The 18498-nt window shown below is 44.8% G+C and overlaps 4 protein-coding genes across 5 annotated transcripts in view; 3 read left to right on the top strand and 1 right to left on the bottom strand.

Annotated features, from left to right (window-relative positions):
• Positions 1-90: 90 nt before the first annotated feature.
• LOC131283038 (uncharacterized) lies at positions 91-1551 on the top strand. Of its 2 annotated transcripts, none has more exons than XM_058312596.1 (3): positions 91-357; positions 441-926; positions 1375-1551. In XM_058312596.1, exons 1-3 carry the CDS (start codon positions 210-212, stop codon positions 1404-1406), a joined length of 666 nt encoding a protein of 221 aa, XP_058168579.1. In that variant the 5' UTR covers positions 91-209; the 3' UTR covers positions 1407-1551. The 2 variants fall into 2 exon arrangements, with proteins under 2 accessions (XP_058168579.1, XP_058168581.1); XM_058312598.1 differs by having other exon boundaries at positions 1081-1513.
• Positions 1552-2650: 1099 nt separating this feature from the next.
• Positions 2651-3520, bottom strand: LOC131283040 (protein NDUFAF4 homolog). Its single transcript, XM_058312599.1, has 3 exons — positions 3271-3520; positions 3109-3200; positions 2651-3044 (listed from the first exon to the last, which is right to left on the bottom strand). The coding sequence occupies exons 1-3, from the start codon at positions 3413-3415 to the stop codon at positions 2712-2714; spliced, it is 570 nt and encodes a 189-aa protein (XP_058168582.1). The 5' UTR covers positions 3416-3520; the 3' UTR covers positions 2651-2711.
• Positions 3521-3808: 288 nt separating this feature from the next.
• On the top strand, positions 3809-5069 carry LOC131294824 (superkiller complex protein 8). The gene is made up of 4 exons (XM_058322870.1): positions 3809-3814; positions 3896-4202; positions 4272-4510; positions 4575-5069. The coding sequence occupies exons 1-4, from the start codon at positions 3809-3811 to the stop codon at positions 5031-5033; spliced, it is 1011 nt and encodes a 336-aa protein (XP_058178853.1). The 3' UTR covers positions 5034-5069.
• Positions 5070-13233: 8164 nt separating this feature from the next.
• LOC131281381 (capon-like protein) overlaps positions 13234-18498 on the top strand; it is a 49436-nt gene continuing 44171 nt past the window's right edge. The window contains exon 1 of the mRNA XM_058310710.1: positions 13234-13338. Within this exon, the coding sequence (XP_058166693.1) occupies positions 13234-13338 (105 nt within the window). The remainder of the gene's footprint in view (positions 13339-18498) is intronic.

Below are 18498 nucleotides of genomic sequence, written 5' to 3'. Positions count from 1 at the left end.
AGTTTTCTTTCTTTCGCTTAAGATAACGATAACGAGCACAGTATAGTAAGCGATTGAGCTGTTATTTCCGTCGCGAGAGAGCTTCTCGGACAGGTTTAAAGTTCTTCACAAAATTGTAGCTAATATCAAGACTGAAAGTGAAAACAAACTGGTACATTTGCTGTCGTTTTCGTCCAGAAGCAGAAGAAGGTGGCTGAAGAAAGAAAGTCATGTCTGCAGACCGCCTATTGTTCGTTTTGGTGTTGTACATTTGTGCAATACAGTTGCGGGGGACGATAGGAGGTAATCCAACAGACAGAATTAACTCGAGTGCAAGAAATGCAAGTAACGCCAATAACAGCGACAAAAACAATGGTAGTAAGTATTGAACACGAATGAAAGTTGTATTGTGGACGAATGTTGGACTTCGATTCCTCACTTATGTTTTCCTTTATTTTTAGCAATACCTTGTCAGGAGGATGTCCTCGATCAGTGCCCTCCGAATGCATCCTGTGATAAAGGAAAATGCATTTGCATGTTCGGTTTCAAGCTCAACTCCGGTTACCACGTAAATACTGCCACTACCACCGTGCCACCCCAATCGTCAGTGGTCAGCATCACCTCCACCAAAGTTGCCTCTGTTGTATACTGTTTGCCGGATGAAGGCGACCAGTCGCAAACCTCAACTTCTGGTGATGGAATTAAGAACAACAACAAACCGACGACTGCTTCGAGTAGTGATCACGCTGGACAGCTTCCCTTACGGGAACCGGCCGGTGCCCATCACATTCTCAGTGGAGTCCTGATCCCGCTGGCCTTCGTAGTGATACTGATCGGTAGTGCCATTCTTGCAAAACGTACTCAGCTATGGTCTCGACTACGGCAACGATTCCTTGCGCATCGCAACCGTCACCGACGCCGGCCGGCGTACGAAGATGTGGTGCTAGGTAATGATTCCGATGATCCGCCTCTGATATAAACACACACACAAATTACCGAATGCAAATCCAAAACCATTCTCTTCTCTTTCTTTTTTCTCTGTATCTTTCTCTTTGCGCCTATCTGATCCTTGGCCACTCTCGCCTCAATCCGCATCCTTAGTCACTCCGCCGGTAGAGCACCACCATTGAGGTCATTTTGAAGACTAGCACGCACGCTCCATTTATCGGGAAATGGAAAACATTTGTCCCAAATTAGTTGTCTTTGGAAAACATTTCATACTTTTGATACACAGATCCCTTCCATCCACCCTTAGTAGATAACACCACTATCAGAATGCATTAGCATTACGTGTAACCACTTTCTCTCTCTTTTTCTTTCTTCATTCCAATATCTTTTCTGTATCTTCAAACTATCATCCAAAAACTCATCCTACCGACTTCAACGGTTTTGCAGTAGGGTTTGAGCCACAAGCGGGGGGACTATGAGAAAGCCAAAGACATGAATGTAATTGTGTGTTATTTACCAGCAAACATCGTAAACGAATTATTCTTAATTGATAACTTTTCCAAAAGTTTGAAGTCAAACTAGCAGAACCACGACCGAATTCGATCGTTGGGTAAGAAAAATTGCGGTGTTAAATGGATTGTTTTGAGGAGCTTCCATTCAACTTGTATTACGGCTGGAATTGTATTAACTTAGCGATTCAAGAGAAAAGCAACGACGGCAGCTACGATACTGTTTGAAGCTAAACTTTTGGTGCAAAATGCATAGATAGAAATAAGATTTTTCGTGTGGTGAATACGCGAACTGTGTAAATGAATTCAATTCGAAGCACCCTTGCCCAAATGGTTTAGTTCTTGTAATACAAGTCAAGCGAACCGGCCGGTGTAACAGGCAATACGAAACACAGAAAAACTGATCGCAAATAGATAGATCCGTGTGTGTAACACACTTATCAGAAGAATGTTTGAGCGTACGATAGCAAAAGTCTGTAAACTGTAAAAAGTAAGATATTAATTTATCGTCTTGCATCAATGAAGACAATTTGTAAAGATCAACTAAAGATAAGAGATCACTTTCAACTCATATCCAGTCAAGAGCATCTCTTTTATCGACACAATCTATGGGATGCATTTTCTTTTTCTTCCTATGAAGCATTTAAACATATATTGCAATAATTAAAATATAGTAAAAAAAAGGACACATAACGGACGTGCGCGGCGGAATAGTGCTTAAGATTACTTCTAATGGGTTCCTTTTATGTCATAGTATACAAATCTATAAGAGATTTCAAAATGTAAGTACATGCGAGCTAACGAACGAACGAACAAACAAACGAACGAAAAGTTTGATAGCAAAATAGAATTCTGAAACATTGTCTGTATTGGCATTAATATAGCATATCATTACTGGAGGGGAAGAAACTACACAACAGGACGTGTTCTTGTATATCGAAACGCACAGGACTTACTTTCATCTAATGGACTACCGGTCTTGGGATTTGAAAAAAGGTTACAGCTACCCGTATAATTCCTTTCTTAGCAGCGATCTAACATTTGTTCTTTTGTTTGAAGGATTTCCTTTATACTGGACATTAGGAACAATACATTATTCTTGAGCCATAATTTTCGTCATACCAAAAATATGTATTCTGTGATAAATTTCAATAAATGTCTATATTTTTAAGGGAAATCGAACAGTTTTTTTTCTTTGCTATTATTTGTTATTTGTTTTTCGGAAAATTAATACTCAACAAGCCATAATTAATTTAACAAGACATCTTTCTGATACTATTCAATTTGCTTTGATGGTTCCACTCTAGTCAAAACTCGACGCCTCTCCAGATTTTTGTTCGGCAAATGCACTTCAAATGATTTAAAGTGATCAAGAATATTTTTGACTAGCGGCTCCTTCATGTTGTGATATTCTGCTATTTTTGCTGAGGTCCACTGCTGTGGATCGGTTTGATGGTTCGCTATAAATTGTACCGCTTGTCGCAAAGTGCAGCGTCCTTTCGTGACCGTCCGTGGCTCCAAATGACCAAACTCGTACTCTTCTACACTGGAGCGGTTAATTGGAAGAGGTTTATCAGAATCTTGACTTTGCGGCATTTTCGAATCAATCTGTGAACATGAAAATAGAACTCTTCTTAACGCATGTTGGTTCGGTTTAATTCACACTCCGTACCATCACATCTTTGGAAGTCACATAGACTTGCCGCAAATTTTCATCCAACTGAACATTCTTTCGGCTTTGTTCCTCAACAATCTCTGGATGTTCTACGCATCGTGAGAGAAAGAAACAATTATTTTTATGCTATAGTTATAGGCAAAGTAATGTTTGGTATACCTTTCAGCACACGTTCTAGATCTCGAAGATTTGATTCGAACTTGGGTGCCGGCTTTGGTTTTGCTTGCGATATAACTTTTTGAGCTCTGTTCTCTACGTTGAATCTTTGGACTTGACGTCCGGCAATGGACATTACTTTGCCCATAGTAAGAATATAGTCGCTATCTGTTGAAGACTACTTGCAAAGAATTAAAGCTTAAATACACAAATAATCGAGGAAGATCTTCGGCGAGTTGTGCAATAGTTTAGAAAACGATCTTTATTTTTTAACGTAACGTCAAATCTTAAGACAACAATAAACCCTTCAGAAACGTTCACGGAGAGCCTACAAAAATAATGCGATTGAAAATAATATTGCATTAAATTGTTATTTACGAATGTTGTAACATGAAACTGGTTGTACATAATTTAAATAATAATAAAGTATTTAATAATAATTTAAATAATTGTATGTTTTACATGTATTGTTTATTGTGATGGCTTAGCTTAAGTAATTTCACCAGGTTACGTCAACAAAGCAAAATAAAAGCCGGTCAACATGATGGTGAGTCGTTTATCGTTTTCTGTTTAATTTACAATTTTTCATCGAAAATACCTTGTGGACATTATTTTTACCAAACTGCAGTACTCATTGCTATACAAAGAAGACGCGGCCCATGAGGAAAGCATTTGGTCCTGTGCATGGGGTCGTATCAAGGTACAAAAAGATGGCATTGATGACGACAACGACGACAATTCCCGCGATTCTACCTCAAGTAAGAAAGACGCTGCATCGGAAGGGACGTACAGAGATTTCATTGTTACTGGAGGAGTTGATGATATGGTGAAGATTTGGGATGTGCAACCCGATCGCAACAAGTTAAAGTTGAGAAATACGTTTACCGGACATTCACTAGGAGTAGTATCGGTGGACGTTAGTTCGAGTGGCGAAGGTAAGCAATGCGTACACTTCACGAAGTTTGCTTAGAATAATTTACCAATCTGAGCGTTTCCCTTTTCAGTAATTGCCAGCAGTTCATTAGACTCAAGCCTTTGCATATGGAAAGCCGAAACGGGCCAGTTGATGAATCAAATATCCCTGGGGCCGGTGGATTTGTGGACGGTAGCATTTTCGCCGTGTGATAAGTACATCATCTCCGGTTCCCACGAGGGTAAGATCTCTCTGTACAGCGTTGAAACTGGAAAGCCGGAGCAAGTGCTTGATCCGCAAAATGGAAAATTTACACTAAGCATCGCATGTGTGAGTAAAAGCGCATTTCAGCCCGAGTTTGGTAGCGAATCTAACTGTTCATGTCCTCTTTCAGAGCCCAGATGGAAAATACATTGCAAGTGGTGCCATCGATGGGATAATCAACATTTTCGATGTAGCTGCCGGCAAGGTAGCCCAGACACTCGAAGGCCACGCAATGTCCGTCCGAAGCTTATGCTTTTCACCGGACTCGCAGATGCTGCTGACAGCCTCGGATGACGGTCATATGAAGCTTTACGATGTAGCCCATTCTGATGTAGTTGGTACATTGTCTGGGCATGCTTCTTGGGTCCTGTCCGTGTCGTTTTCAGGTGATGGGCGTAATTTTGCATCATCTTCAAGTGACAAAACGGTCAAAATTTGGAACGTTGCGGAACGCCAGTGTTTGCATACTTTCAGCGAACATACGGACCAGGTTTGGGGGGTCCGATACAGTCCTGATAGTGCAAATGTTGTCTCTGTATCAGAGGATAAGTGTATCAATCTATACGACTGTCCACCAAATGTTGTATAAGTTTAATCAATAAAACCCATTTCTTTACTAACGGAATATTATTTACGAAGCAAGACAATTTGTTGTTACATTGGAAATTGTTATCACATTCCCTTGATTGTAGAGCCTAACGATCGAGTTAGTTCAATAGCTTTCAAACTTTGTGCAGGGAAATAATGCTCTACGACTGCTGACTCCTTTGACTCCTGATCAATCCTTTGAATATTTTACCGATCTCACAATTCAACAGATAAATGTTTGTGCACATATTTGAACATAAAAAATGCCACAAACCATCCTTACTTCATTAATCTGAGGATAATCAATTAAACATCCACTAGCTTACAGATGCGACCTTAGTTCATGAATATTCTGTACCAATTGAATGCAACTGTGTTTCCTGAACTGGAACGAATACCATAGAGCGATAAAAATGAGATGTGGAGCCGGAAAAGATATTCGTTGTTCAAAGCCACTTTCGCTAATTACAAACAGCAGAGATTCGATTTGACGGTTGGCAAACGATCTTTGTAGCGGAAGTTCGTGGGAGGTAATCATCAATCGACATTTTCTTTTGTAAGTAGAAAGTCCTTCGAGTTAGTAGCTTTCATTAGTTTTCAATTTTGCGACAGTTGCTATCTTGTCCATTTTTCTACTTCCACCGGATAACACGTTCGCTCGGAAGATAGAATTCCATGCTCGCACATAAAACATTATGTTCTCGCAGTCACAAAGCATTCGCATCGCGCTATAACTTCATCTCATTCATTCCTGCACAAACGAATGCTGCGCATTGGCATCTTTATGTTTCCTTCTGCCTTCCGCGGAGCGCGGTATTTCGTTCCATTCATAATGCCATTTTCCGTCTCCGTTATGCTCATGAAGCATTGAGTTGTAAACCGCTCTTTCATTTCAGTCCAGTCGAGGCAGCGCGAGCGCCACCGCGGATACACCGGGTCGCTTGTCGTCAGTCGTTGTTTGGCGTTTGTCATGGAGGTTGGTTTGGTTCCGTAGTGCATCGTAGACGCGCGATATTCCCAATGCCCACGTAAAGATTTCAAAGTGTTCCTCCCGTTTCCATGCTCGTCGGTCCGTAGGTAGTTTCGCGGCGTGAAAGGAAACGGAGCATTTGTACCAAACTACCATTAAAAGACGGAATCCTTCCAGTGAATCGTGAACTCGCGGCAGGATACACCGGGTAATAAGAACTGTTTCTACTCGTATTTGGCGCAATCGTTTGAGTTCTCCTAGCTTCAAGTTTTTTTTAACAATCTTATTTTATTGGGTTCATCCTATGTTCTCGGTCCTTTTCGGCGTTTCGTCAGTTAAATATATGATTCAATCTAGTACCAGTGTGTGTGTGTGTGTGTGTATGCTCCGGATGGAAGATCAGTCCAGTCTCAGGTGTTAGTGTTAGTGAGGCGATAGCAGATGACCAAGACGCGGACTGATCAAGTGGATCACTTCTTACGTACTTCAAGACGCTGTGCAGGGTGACTCATAAACCGATCCTTTCGAAGTTATCCGTTTTAAATAACGTTGATGCGTTTAAATGCTGCTAACCGACAAACTGACAATGGTACCACAACCAAGAGTATTTGCTCGTTTCGTTAGAATTTTTCTTATGCCGCGAAGTAGGTTTTTGGTGGCTCCCTATGTCTTTGTCTTGCAGTACCAGCATTCCATGTAGAATGAGACCCGTTCTAAGCCTCGGAATCCAGTCATTCTGGTCGTCTAACTTCCACGTTCTCTTGTAAATGCAACCCGCCACAAACCTTTGTTATTCATTACTGCCCTCCAGCCTTACCTCATCCGGATAGCGAACGAGCGAGCTTCACGATCGATCGTGGATTAGCAGATTGCTTTGCACTAGCCTAGAGCTCGCGTTTGCTAGGGAGAGCTTGCATAAATTAATGCGCTCATTCTGCGCGGTATAAACATTCGTCGTTGGTGCGGATTGTCTGGCGGGGTAAAATCATCGCACGTACAGGCATGGAAATAGAAGTCCAAAGGGTCATGCAAGTACATGAGGTTACTCGATATGTGGCGTAGCATTTCAGTTCTTCTAGTGCTGACCGTCAGAAGGGTTGATGGGAACCACGAAAGCGGCCACGACAGCGACCATGAGTAATAGGATCGTCATGTGAAAATGACGGTTTATTTGCAATCCCCACCGATCGACTGAAAGATTGTGATCGATCTCGACGGAATATTACAAAACAGCATACACATGTTAGTCATCACATGTGCCATTCTATGATGCACATCGAAATGGCGGTGAATTGTTCCGAGTCTAGCTGAATTTCTTCGCTGCCGTAGGCAAATAAAAAGGCATGGTTATGGCGAGACACCCTGTAGACATCTTTCTTTCAGCCATTGGCTGGGTAGAAATTAATCTCTAGCTACCGCCAAGTTGGTACAAGAGACTATTTCAACACCACCAGTCCAGTAGGAAAGTGAGCGGAGGGAGCCAACAAGAAAAGGGGCGAGACCAACAAGAACACACCGCCAAATTAAAAAGGTCGTAAAATTGGATCATTTTTTATTTTCGATTGCGCTCGATTGCGCCTTTCCGCGGACTGCTCGGGGAAGAGTTGGATCCGCCGCGAGGGCACTGGGTTTGGGGACTGCCAAAAAGACATGAACAGGAAAACCATCGTGCAAAGGCAAAACACAGCTCCAAACAGTCGCGACCCGGCCGAAAGCAAACGAAACCGGCGCGTCGGAATAAACCAGCCAAACAACATCCTCTCCACGATACCGCGATGTCCGTGGCTGTGTGGTAGTGTCAGATGCGGGACAGAAATAGAAATTTATGCCATGTGCCATGCCATCGGTGGTCCATGTTTTTTCTGGCCACCGTCGCAATCGTCATCGTCGTGTCGGAACACCGCGTAAACTCCGAAATCTCGGGTCCTTCTTCAGGTTTGCGGAAGAAAAAGAGTGGTACGAAAAATACTTTCTTCGCTTGGCCAAACCAAATGGCTAGTTACTATACCGAGGACGTCATCTGACAGTCAAACGGCACGCGTGCTCGCGGATCAACGGTACAAGAAAACGTTCATCTTGTAGAACCCGGAAGACTTTTGGAGCTCCTGCTCCTCCTCGTCCATCCAGGCAACGGCGCTGGCAACATACACTGCAACCCATATCTGGTGTCAACGCGTTAAAATATGGCTAAAGTCCAACGATCAACGACGTTACACGAGCTAGTCTGCACGATCCAGAGCCATTAGCTACGCTGAATTCATTCCGACATGCTTCTCAGGACTGTTGGTATAATCCATGTCAAAATTCAAAGTCAAAAATCGTTCGGAGTGCATCAGTTAAATCACTTCAAGTGATACAATCATGCAGTACATATTTGGTTTGGGTCGTTGACCTAATCGGTTAACTCCTGCCGATCTTCAAGCTTTCCTTCTGATCATAAGGCTAGCTTATGGAGGGAGGGACAGGTTCTCATGTTGCAGCTGTCTTTCATTAGTCCAAATACTCCATCGGACATTGACCCTATTGCTCTTACTACATCGAAAAGATTTTCAAAATTATTATATATTATTTTTCTTACACTCAGACTTCCTTAGGATATTTTATTTTTACTGATATTGGAATATTTTTCCCAGAACTTGAAATCGAATTAGCCAAGATGCTGGAATTAAAACAGCTGCTTTCTTAGCAACACCTGCTAAAGAGCGATACGAGAAGGAGGACGATATGCGAGCATTATTTAATAGAATAGATTGCTTTCGGCGGTTTTGAGGGAACCCCAATTTTTAAATCGATTTTCCGACATCCTGCTGAGATGGAGTTGTTCTGGTGAACGATAACCAAGTGTAAACAACGATTTGCATCGCTGAAGCGATACCATGCGACTAGGGGGTGGTAGAAAACTCGACCGATCGCTGGGAAAATACTTCGTACGTATAATTGGATGTAATAGATTCAGTTACTTGTTGATGGCACCGGTGCAACCGTTGGGTGTGACAAGAAATACGACTCCTCGGAATCATCGTCAAGTCAATAACAGGAAAAGGACACAACATTTCGATCCGATATTTTATGGGGTTTCGGATTCGAATTTACGGATTTTCTTTGAACTTCTTGTATATGAACCGACACGCACTAGGCGACACTATACGCATGTGTGAGCAGATCCGAATCTACCGTATCGGTTTACTCGTTACGCTGAATTAATCGATAAATCTGGAACCCTAGATGGATTGAATGACTCTCAAGAGGTTTAGAACCCATCGCTCGAAACCACTCGATAATGGTGGTGTGAGAATATTCCAAATCCTAGCGAATTCGTTGTTACACATAATGTTGAAAAGATTATTCAAATAATGCAGGGAAAGCGAAAGTGGAAATTTCTTGCTGAAATAAAAAATAAGTAAACATGACGAAAATTCTCCATTTGCCGATTGGTTCTTAACAGTAGTGTAATACAGAAAACAAAGTTAACTTATTTTTATTATTTTGGTAAAGCATTTTTCATTCTTTCGCGAACCCTAAAATTAGCTGCAAATTTGCAAAATAGTAATCACAAATAATGGTTGAAGCGAAAAAGCCAACCATCCATCAAATGCCAATAATAACTGAACAAACTTTTGTCCCAATTTTCATCACAATTCCCTTTTCGTTCGATGCATCGTTGCTTGCTGTGGAAGCTGGTGAAATTGTTCAAGCGTCCAAGCAACCAGATGAAATGTCTGAGATACTGCACAACCGACCCGTAAAGTAGTTTCCGATCGTAAGAACCTCCCAAAATGCTTGAGGTCAACGGTTGGGGCTGCACAGAAAAAAGCCAAACCCTCTCCAAGCATGAAGCCAACAGACTTTTATGCTGGTGGTACGAAACCAAAAGCAACCACCTGCCTTTCCAGTTTCGTGTAGGATTTGCTGGTTCTATGTGTGCGTGCTACTTCCATAGCCAATTTTCACTACAAAACCCTTGGAACGCCCAGCAGAAAAAACAGAAATACAAGAAGAACTTCCCAAAATCCACGTTCGATCGTGAACCCGACTGCTTACAAACCATGCCAACTCCTGCAAGATCCAGATCGCAACGCACCCCTCCCAAGGGAAAATGGGCGCAGGGGAGAACGTAGGAGCAACCCTTCATTACTAGCACTCGACAGGCCCCTGAAAGCAGGACGAAATGGATGTAGCGCAATGGATGATGACCGGAGCGAAGACTCTGGCCGAACATACCGTGGCCAAACTACTCAACGTTGTGTACGTGCACGATTCCCTTTTCACGTCCGTTACGATAGGCTCAACATGTGCCATGTCGGGCTGTGTGTATGTGTGTGTATATGTATGTTCGTGCGCAAGGAAAAAAGTAAACAAAGAAGCCCTCCAGCAGAAGGCTCCAAAGGTAGCAGCAAAGCATTCCATGTCAAACCCCAACTCGTAAAACTATTTCCTTGGCCATCATATGATTTCTTGGATCCATGCGCCAGCTACGGAAAGGAATGGAAAGTGGTACGGGAGGACAAGAGACTCGCCACGAACCAAGAGGACACGGCTTGCGGTTGACGGATGATTAACCTTTTTTTCCTATAAAGAAGATATTATGTTCGTCTCGGGCGTGGTGAGGAGGCCAGCCTCCCTTCGGCGTTGATGCACACAACATAAAACGCATAACAGAAACAAAGGGTTGCCCAAGTACGTGCTGTGTGTACGTGTGTGTGTGTTAATTGTTGCTAAACTAGAACTTTTCGGAGTCTTGGAGAGAAAACGTAAGAAAAGGAAACCAACATCAACAATCTTCGCTGCGGCGTGATCCACCAAACGAAAGGTTGAATTTTGTGGAGATAAAAGAACCGAAAGCGAAGCATAAAAACATACACGCTCACAAAGGCGTACACGCTCATACCACTATTTCGGGCGAGAATGAAATTGAAAAGGTGAGCCGAAAGTCCAACTTGTTTGAAAGAATCGCGTCCGCTTCCTTCCGAGGATAGCAGGGGGATGTGGCGAGATGAAGCCAGTCAAAATTGGAGGATGACTGAAGAAGAAAACAGCCTAAAATATGCGTGCTAAGCTTGCCGACAGCAGGGCAAGAGAATTCTCTTCCGCGAGGACCACACAGCTGAGACGAGGCATCTTCGTTCCTACTTTTTGCGGCGCACTGCGTGGAGAAACTGTATGTGGAAGAGAACGCGTGATCAGAAGAAGAGGTGGTAGAATAAGGTAGATACCCACCAGCACCTTTACCCTCCGGCCGCGGTCTTCTCAAGCAATGCAGTAAGCATAGGAGCAGGAGGGCGATTTAGAACCGGTTTATCCAGTTTTTTCCTTTCTTGTTTTCTTTCTCTTTCTTAAGACGCCAAAGAAAAGCCCCACCGCCGTATGCTGCTCGGTGGTGGGCCAACTTTTGTATCTTCTCACTGGCTCCCTTTTCGTGCAGCTGAGTGCAAACTGCACCGATGTCGATTGAACGTCTCGCCTGCTCGCCCAACAAATGGTTCTTGGTTTCTCCATCTTGCTGACGCGCCTTCCCCACAGGCTTATGGGATTCAGCGAGACATCGTTCACGAGTTCACACAAAAAACAGACCTCTGCATATACAGTGTTTACGTAGGCTTACAAGGAAGCAAAGTCCAAAGTCCCAAATCTGAAACAAAAATCTTCCTTTTTTTGTTTTCGCCCACGGAAGGGTAATAGAATTTATTCGAAGGCTGATTACCCCCCCCGGGCCGTTCTTTTGACTATCCATCGTTCCTCCATCCCCTGGTGGACGGAATATTTTCCCTACCGGTACGAGAATTCCCAAATGATGGGTGTCTGTATTAAGGCCCTTTCTTTTGGCGCAGACATTGGATTTCCTGACGCAGGAAAGCTGCACACATACATTATGATATGGCCCGTTTGACAAAGGACAGGGTTCGCGTTCACTGGTCGCCCGTACCCTTAAGGGAGGATTATAACCTTTAACCGTCTCCCAAGGCAGAGGGAGTGAGCGCAAGTGAAAGGGGGAGGGAGAGGGGACGGTCGATGCGTATTCCTCCATGGAGCTTTCGTTGCTTCCTAAGCTGGCTTCTTAAGTGAAAAGTTCTGTAATCTCGTTATCATCGTTTCAGTCGTTTTCCCCTCTGGTTTTTTATTGGCGATTTTAAGTCCTACTGCTTTCTTTTACACCATTGTGCCAAAAATCCATCTGCGGATGTTGGTCGCTGAAGATCCCCACACGTTTCGGGGCTGCCCGAATCAAAAGCCCGAACCTTATGGAAGCAACCAGTGGAGAGAAACGCCGTAGTCGGATGTTGGAGATGAACAGGAAACGGGCATATTTTCAGAGAGGGATTGGAAAACCACCTTGATTGCCAGGTGAAATAGTTCTATTGGGCAAATGTGTCGGAAAAAAGAAAAGTCATAAAGAACAGGGTGTGGAGGAAAACGTACCGAGCGAGACAAACCTGAATTCTCCACTCTCTTTTTTTTTTTGTTATATGAGAACAAGCCCTCAAAGCAAAATATCAAACGACGTTCAAATAGGGAAAACCGGAAACTGGCTGCAGCGCATCGTAGCGAGCAACCCTTGGAACTAGTGGCGTTGTAGGGGCTGCATAGCCGATTAGATGACCATGGGGGCCCTTCCTCAGCCGTCTATATATGCCGTATATCGCGTGCCCGCCTCGCTTGGAGTTCGTTCACTTTTGTGCCGTCGCTATGCCCTTTTAGATCTTCAATCAGTTTGTGTGTCTCCCTTCGGCCGATACTTACCCTTCTATTCTCGTTCATCTCATTCCAGTGCTTAGCTGCCGATCGTGCCTGGTAGAATGCTTTGGTCGTTAGTGCGTCGTTGAACTGACCAGAATCGTTCAGGTAGAAGGCAGCAGCAGCAGGAAACGATCGTGCGCATCATCTTTGCATCATCATCACGCTCTGCGCGGCTGAAAGTTAAAGTTCTACAGGGCCGAGAATATATTCTGTGATGCTTGCTGCAGCATTCTCTTGAAGTTCTATGTGTATGGGATAAACGAATATTTACGAAGCAAAACACCAACAGGGTGTGTGGGTGAAAATCCGGGAAGCTTTTTTTAGTGTATGTTCGGTTGCGAGGGTGCGCGAGTGAGTGGAGTGCTTTTGGTGCGTGTGGTGAAGCAACGACCCACTAGAAAAGATTAGGTCCTCTTGGAAGAAGCAGTGCAACTTTAGAAAATCACTAGTGGAGTGCTGAACCGAGTTAGGCAGATAACAACAAACAGCATCAGAAATGCCTTCTCAACCTTACGACTTGGTAAAGGATGATCAAGACATCCGAATCCCGCTTTATCCCGAGCAGGCTTTCTACGGCAACGGTCTGTCGTTTCAGGCAAAGGTAAGTGCGACTGTGAACAAATGGGTAATAATAACCATAGAATAACAACCAGAATTCGTGAGAAAATTGTCTCTGAAGTTGAAGCTATTTTACTGCATCACACCTGAAGGCGTCTTAAGAGATTCAATCCGGTGTTCTTTCGGATGGATTTGTCTTATCTGCATACGGGATCACACCATACTGACGACTGCTAACATATTAATTTGAGTTCAGCAAACTGCTCTTTCCACAACTATGCTCATTCTCCATTGGGTTATGCTGAAGTCAATGCACTGCAGAAGAGTTCAAAGGTGTGGTGGAAGGTCTGAAAGTGGTTACGCGCGGGAATTATCGAACTTCTATGATCAATCCATTCTACACATAGGCATGTGAGGGATCTCACCACCGAGGCCACCATTTTCGGTCACTCTCGACGCTTTCTCTCATTAGCATTTGTTGAAAGGCTTCCTTCTATCGGGGCGGGAATGGATAAGATAGCTGGATTGAATGCAGCAGAGTGAGGCCTAGGCCTATCGATCACTTCTTTGATTGCTTCCCAAACGCTCCCCGTGATTCGTTTAGCTGAGAAGCTATAAACTAACTGTAGTACCCCATGAACTTCACCTCGACCTCAACCCCTCTACCACCTCACCAGCATGCCATAAGCTCAACCTACAGCTATCTTGATCGCGTCGCTGCCGCTATTGCCGATCTTGAGGATACTAAACGCTGGCCTGAAAAACTACTATCGAACCGGAACCAAGTGACCTTCCGTCGTAGCTGTTTCTCGATGCCAATCCCAGTTCGCCAATTTTATGGAATTCAGAATTTTTCCAAGTCTAATGCGCGCCCCGCACTAGAAACTCCCAGCAGAACAGGTTTCGGTTCGGGAAGTGGACTGCAGGCTGCATGCAGTCGTGAATATCACGGCAATCACCTTTGGGGGAGAAACTTTGTGGAACACTTCTTTCTGTTCTAATCGTATACACGCCTACGGCCGATTTATTTGCACGACGCCCTTGGCGCCCTTGATACAACTTTAACTCTGCTCCACCTTTGCACCGCAGTCTAACTGAACACGGGAACACGAATGGATCCGAGCCACTGGGCCCTGGTTTGCCTCTTTCTTTCCTACTCTCTACGGCGATCGCCTGGTTACCGGCCTTAATCTTGCCTCGGAATCCGGAATAATAATTCGCCTCAAATCGGACAGCTATGGGAGGAGGTCGTCTAGTCCGGCGACTAGCGAGTAGAGCCAGGGTAGTTCCTGAAACTAGGCGTTTCACAAGGCGTTGGATGTAGGAAAGTACCGCGCGTTGTGTGTGCAAGGGTCTCCGATTTGGCCCCATTGACACCGCATCGGTGTGGTCCAACATTATTCGACACCTTCTCGCTCGAGGGTGCATTTGTTCAGTGTGGCCTCAATCAGTTGCGCTGGTAGCACATAATGCACCAGCCCATGGCTCAGCTGCGTGAGATTGCACCGGGAAAATGAAAGTGGACCAACGATATCATTCACTCACGACGGTTTTGGGATGGAATAAAACAACTACGGAAGCCAATTAAACACTGACCAGAACTGCCCCCCCCCAATGGCCACTCATAGCACGGGTTTTTGGGATGCCAAACTTCGCCAAAGTCACCGCTCGCGGTTGGTTGCCCGTTCGGGGCGAATGATACCTCTTGGCCGCCGAATAAACCTAGGGTGTGGTTTCACAAAATGAAAGCGTCAGCGGTTTTCATTATTCTTCACCTTTTTTTTCCTCTCTCTCCTGCTCTTCTGCCATCACGGCGGGTTGAGGTTCGCTCGTTCCGGCAGCAATTAGGCCATATAAATAATCCACTTGCAGCACGAAACACTCTTTCCAGTTGTTTTACTCAAACCACAGACAAATCTTACAAAAAAACGGGTCAAAATGTTGTGCCATCGCAGAGCATATTTTGGGTGCACTTTTTGTGATTTAATTATACTTGATTGTGGTTTTATCTATGGAACGATGAAATATGGCATTTTTATTTCACAATAATGTTAAAAACGATGGAGGAAAGTTGCTTTTTCTTGGATTTTCCATCGCTTGAGGCTAAAAAAGAAGACATCAAACATTGACAGCCAGGCCCATATCTGGCTCTGGAACTGGGAATGCAATGGAACTGGGCTCAAACCATCATAATCGTTGCCCCACGAAATTCTGTGACATGTTACGTCATACACAGTGGATCGTGTCCACAAGAACGAAGCTGTCAATATGAGAGTGGTTAATGCGGGTTCGTTGTAACTGCGGCCAATTAAATGCGAAAAAAAGGTTATCATTTGTCCCCACCGCTTCTAGAATATAAAGTCGCTGCCATTCATTAAATTCATTTGCGCGCTCTACCGTGCCCTGCGCCCGTGGTGGCTCCCTTCGCCGTGGTCTGTCTATTTTTTAGTGTTCGTGGAAAATGCAACCGAGAGAAGCGGGCAGTAATGCCCGACAGAACAAAGACTGAAAACTGAACTGAAAAATATTTACTCAGCGGTGGGAGGTAAAACTGAAATCGAATAAAACACGGAGCATCGCCCGGAAGGAGCAAAAAGTCAACTCATGCCTCATTTCGATCGGGTGAAGGAGAAAGGGACGATGTTGATGCATCGAAAACGAAAAATCAGCAACGAATGGAGGAAAATGGTCAAGAATAATAGATAAAATTAAAGATGGAGCCCGCCGCGTTGCAATGACGAGATCAAAGACGGGACTGAGGAACCAAAATTCATTAAAACTAATGCATTGAGATAACGATCGTACCTGATCGAGCCCTTTTAATCGCCCTTTGTCCCGTGAAGGGGGTTTCCACACGGTGCAATGGTGTGCAAAGATGGAGCACGGTGGAACCGACGCTGCAATTGATTAGTTGACAGTTGCCAGTCACCCAGCCTGAGGTGGCCACGGAATGTCATCTGTCACACGGTCAGCATCCATCCATCTCTTCGTCCGCGTCCGTTAGAAGCAGAAAGTTCCGTTACACACATTTGATGCACGCCATGAAAAATAGAGAGAAAAAAGGATGCAATACGGGGAACTAACCAATCCTTTGTGGCGAGTGATCGAAGAATAAAGAGCGAAGAAGCTGCACTTCTTCCGCACTCCAAAGGTCCGATGATCAATGTTTTCACCAATCATTTCCAGCGTATGTGAAGTGTTATTGATTGATGGAATATCTAACGTATCGAACAACGCGTCGCAGACTGACAAAGAATCACGTTTCTAACAGACATGAACGATTGAACCAACTTATGGAAACCATTTTTACCAATGGAGATAAAACTTTTCCGATCCAAACAGACCTCCACGGTCTACTTGGATGTTTCATGATTTGATTCTTCCCCATTGAAGACTGGAAGCAATCACAATATTTTGCACGGCGATAAAGTCCACCATAGGTCGTGTACAAACGCTTGCGCATTTTCCTGAGCTTTTGAAATCTGTGAATGACGATTCTGCAGGGCAGAAAGTAACCGAAAAACATTATCTGATCAAAAAACGTGGCAGCATCATTGTCCCGATGCGACGGCCCGTGAGCAGCTGTCAGTTTGGTGACAATTTTATGCTCGTTCTCCCGCCCGGTGGTACCGTTATGACCATCGGTGGTGTTCGGCAACACCGAACGGCAATGTATAGTTGTTGCCCATGTTTGGGGGGGAGCTCATCATAAAAACAATAGCCATCCATGGGGTTCCCGGAGGTAAGCGAGTGGAGCTCGGAGGGGGGAGAAGGATCCGTCCCTTCTGCACATTATCATCCTTGGACATCCTATGCGTCCTTCAGTTGGCGGTCGGTTGGCCGGTTGCTTTCTCTTCATTGTTCATCCGCCTGATATTTCCCCTTGGCCAGCAGCTCTTTTCGTTTGACGTTGATTGGACGGGGATTGTCATTTTATTGGAGGAAATTTATAACCTATTATTATGAAATGTGCACTTTCCTCTCCTCTCTGCGGTGGGTTTCGGCCTGCCAGAGGTAATGATAAGGCCTCCCCCTCTCCCTGGCTGCCTCCCATCCGATCGTCACGGGGCTGCGCAGCTTCCACATTTACTGCCACGTGATTAGGTAGTTTGCAGCCAGGGCCTGCGAGTGGTTTTTCTTCCTCGGCACTGGGAATCCGCAGGCCGGTGACCAATTTGGTGTGCTTTTTCTTGTTCTCCACCATCCCCCGAGAAGCGGTTGTGTGGACGAACCGATGGACGCGCGACGGTCACGACGACGATGGCGATAGTCACGTAATAACGGCGGCTCCAACCGTGCCATCTTTCTTCGATGGAAGCGCGAGTAGGAAGGTAGGTTTCCCTACTGCTCGCCTTATCCCACCGTTCCCCCCCTATCACTCCCTCTTTCCGGTGGATACTTCTTCGAGCAGCTCGATAACGGAACCGTTGCGTTTCGATTCGAGCATCTGCTTCCCGATCTGCCAAGTCAACTGAAGGCAGGTCTCACTGCCCCCGTTTGTTGTTGGCAGGGCGTTTGCGTTGTTTCATTCCAGATTGTTGCGTTCGGGTTACGCTTCTCTTCCCTCCGCAAGAACGGACCAAACGAACGGGAAGCAACACAACAACATACCTCGTTGTCACGCTCCGGTGACGTCGACGAGGGCGGCGGCCCTGGTCGAGGGCGGGCCACTTTCCGCGAGCTGTACCGCTTTGGCGCATTCCCTTTGCCAGCGCATTCTATCCCTCCAGGCGGACACCGGCGGAGAGCAGAGGAAGCGAAAAAGAAGACATTTGTATCGTTTTTGGCCCCGTGCCGTGATGGGAAACAGGTTCATCGCAGTTGACCCGGAATGGAAGGCACGATTCAGCTTCTCCCGTTGGGAGCACTTCGAGCCGAAAAGTTCGCGAGTTGCAATGCAGTGATGCTCAGCTAATGGTTGATATGTTCTACCATAACCTTGATAATTATGTGTACGAACCTTGTTTGAAGCAATACTCACAGCAATTATAAGTTGTAGGCAAGTTGTAGGCAAATACATTTTCCGACTATAAACAGAAAAGTGTAACTAACATATCTGAACACATGTTTTAAAATTTACATTTTGCTCTCTCGCCCGTTCGATTTACATCTAGACCCGTGGGGCGGCATTGGGCTCGCGATTGCTACTAACTGCAACTTCGGAGTCAATAAGCTAGTTTTTCCCGTGTGTGTGTGTTCTGCA

Source organism: Anopheles ziemanni, chromosome 2 (assembly GCF_943734765.1).
Source record: "Anopheles ziemanni chromosome 2, idAnoZiCoDA_A2_x.2, whole genome shotgun sequence".
NCBI classification, from domain to species: Eukaryota; Metazoa; Arthropoda; class Insecta; order Diptera; family Culicidae; genus Anopheles; species Anopheles ziemanni.
This window is presented reverse-complemented; position numbering and strand designations above follow the sequence as displayed.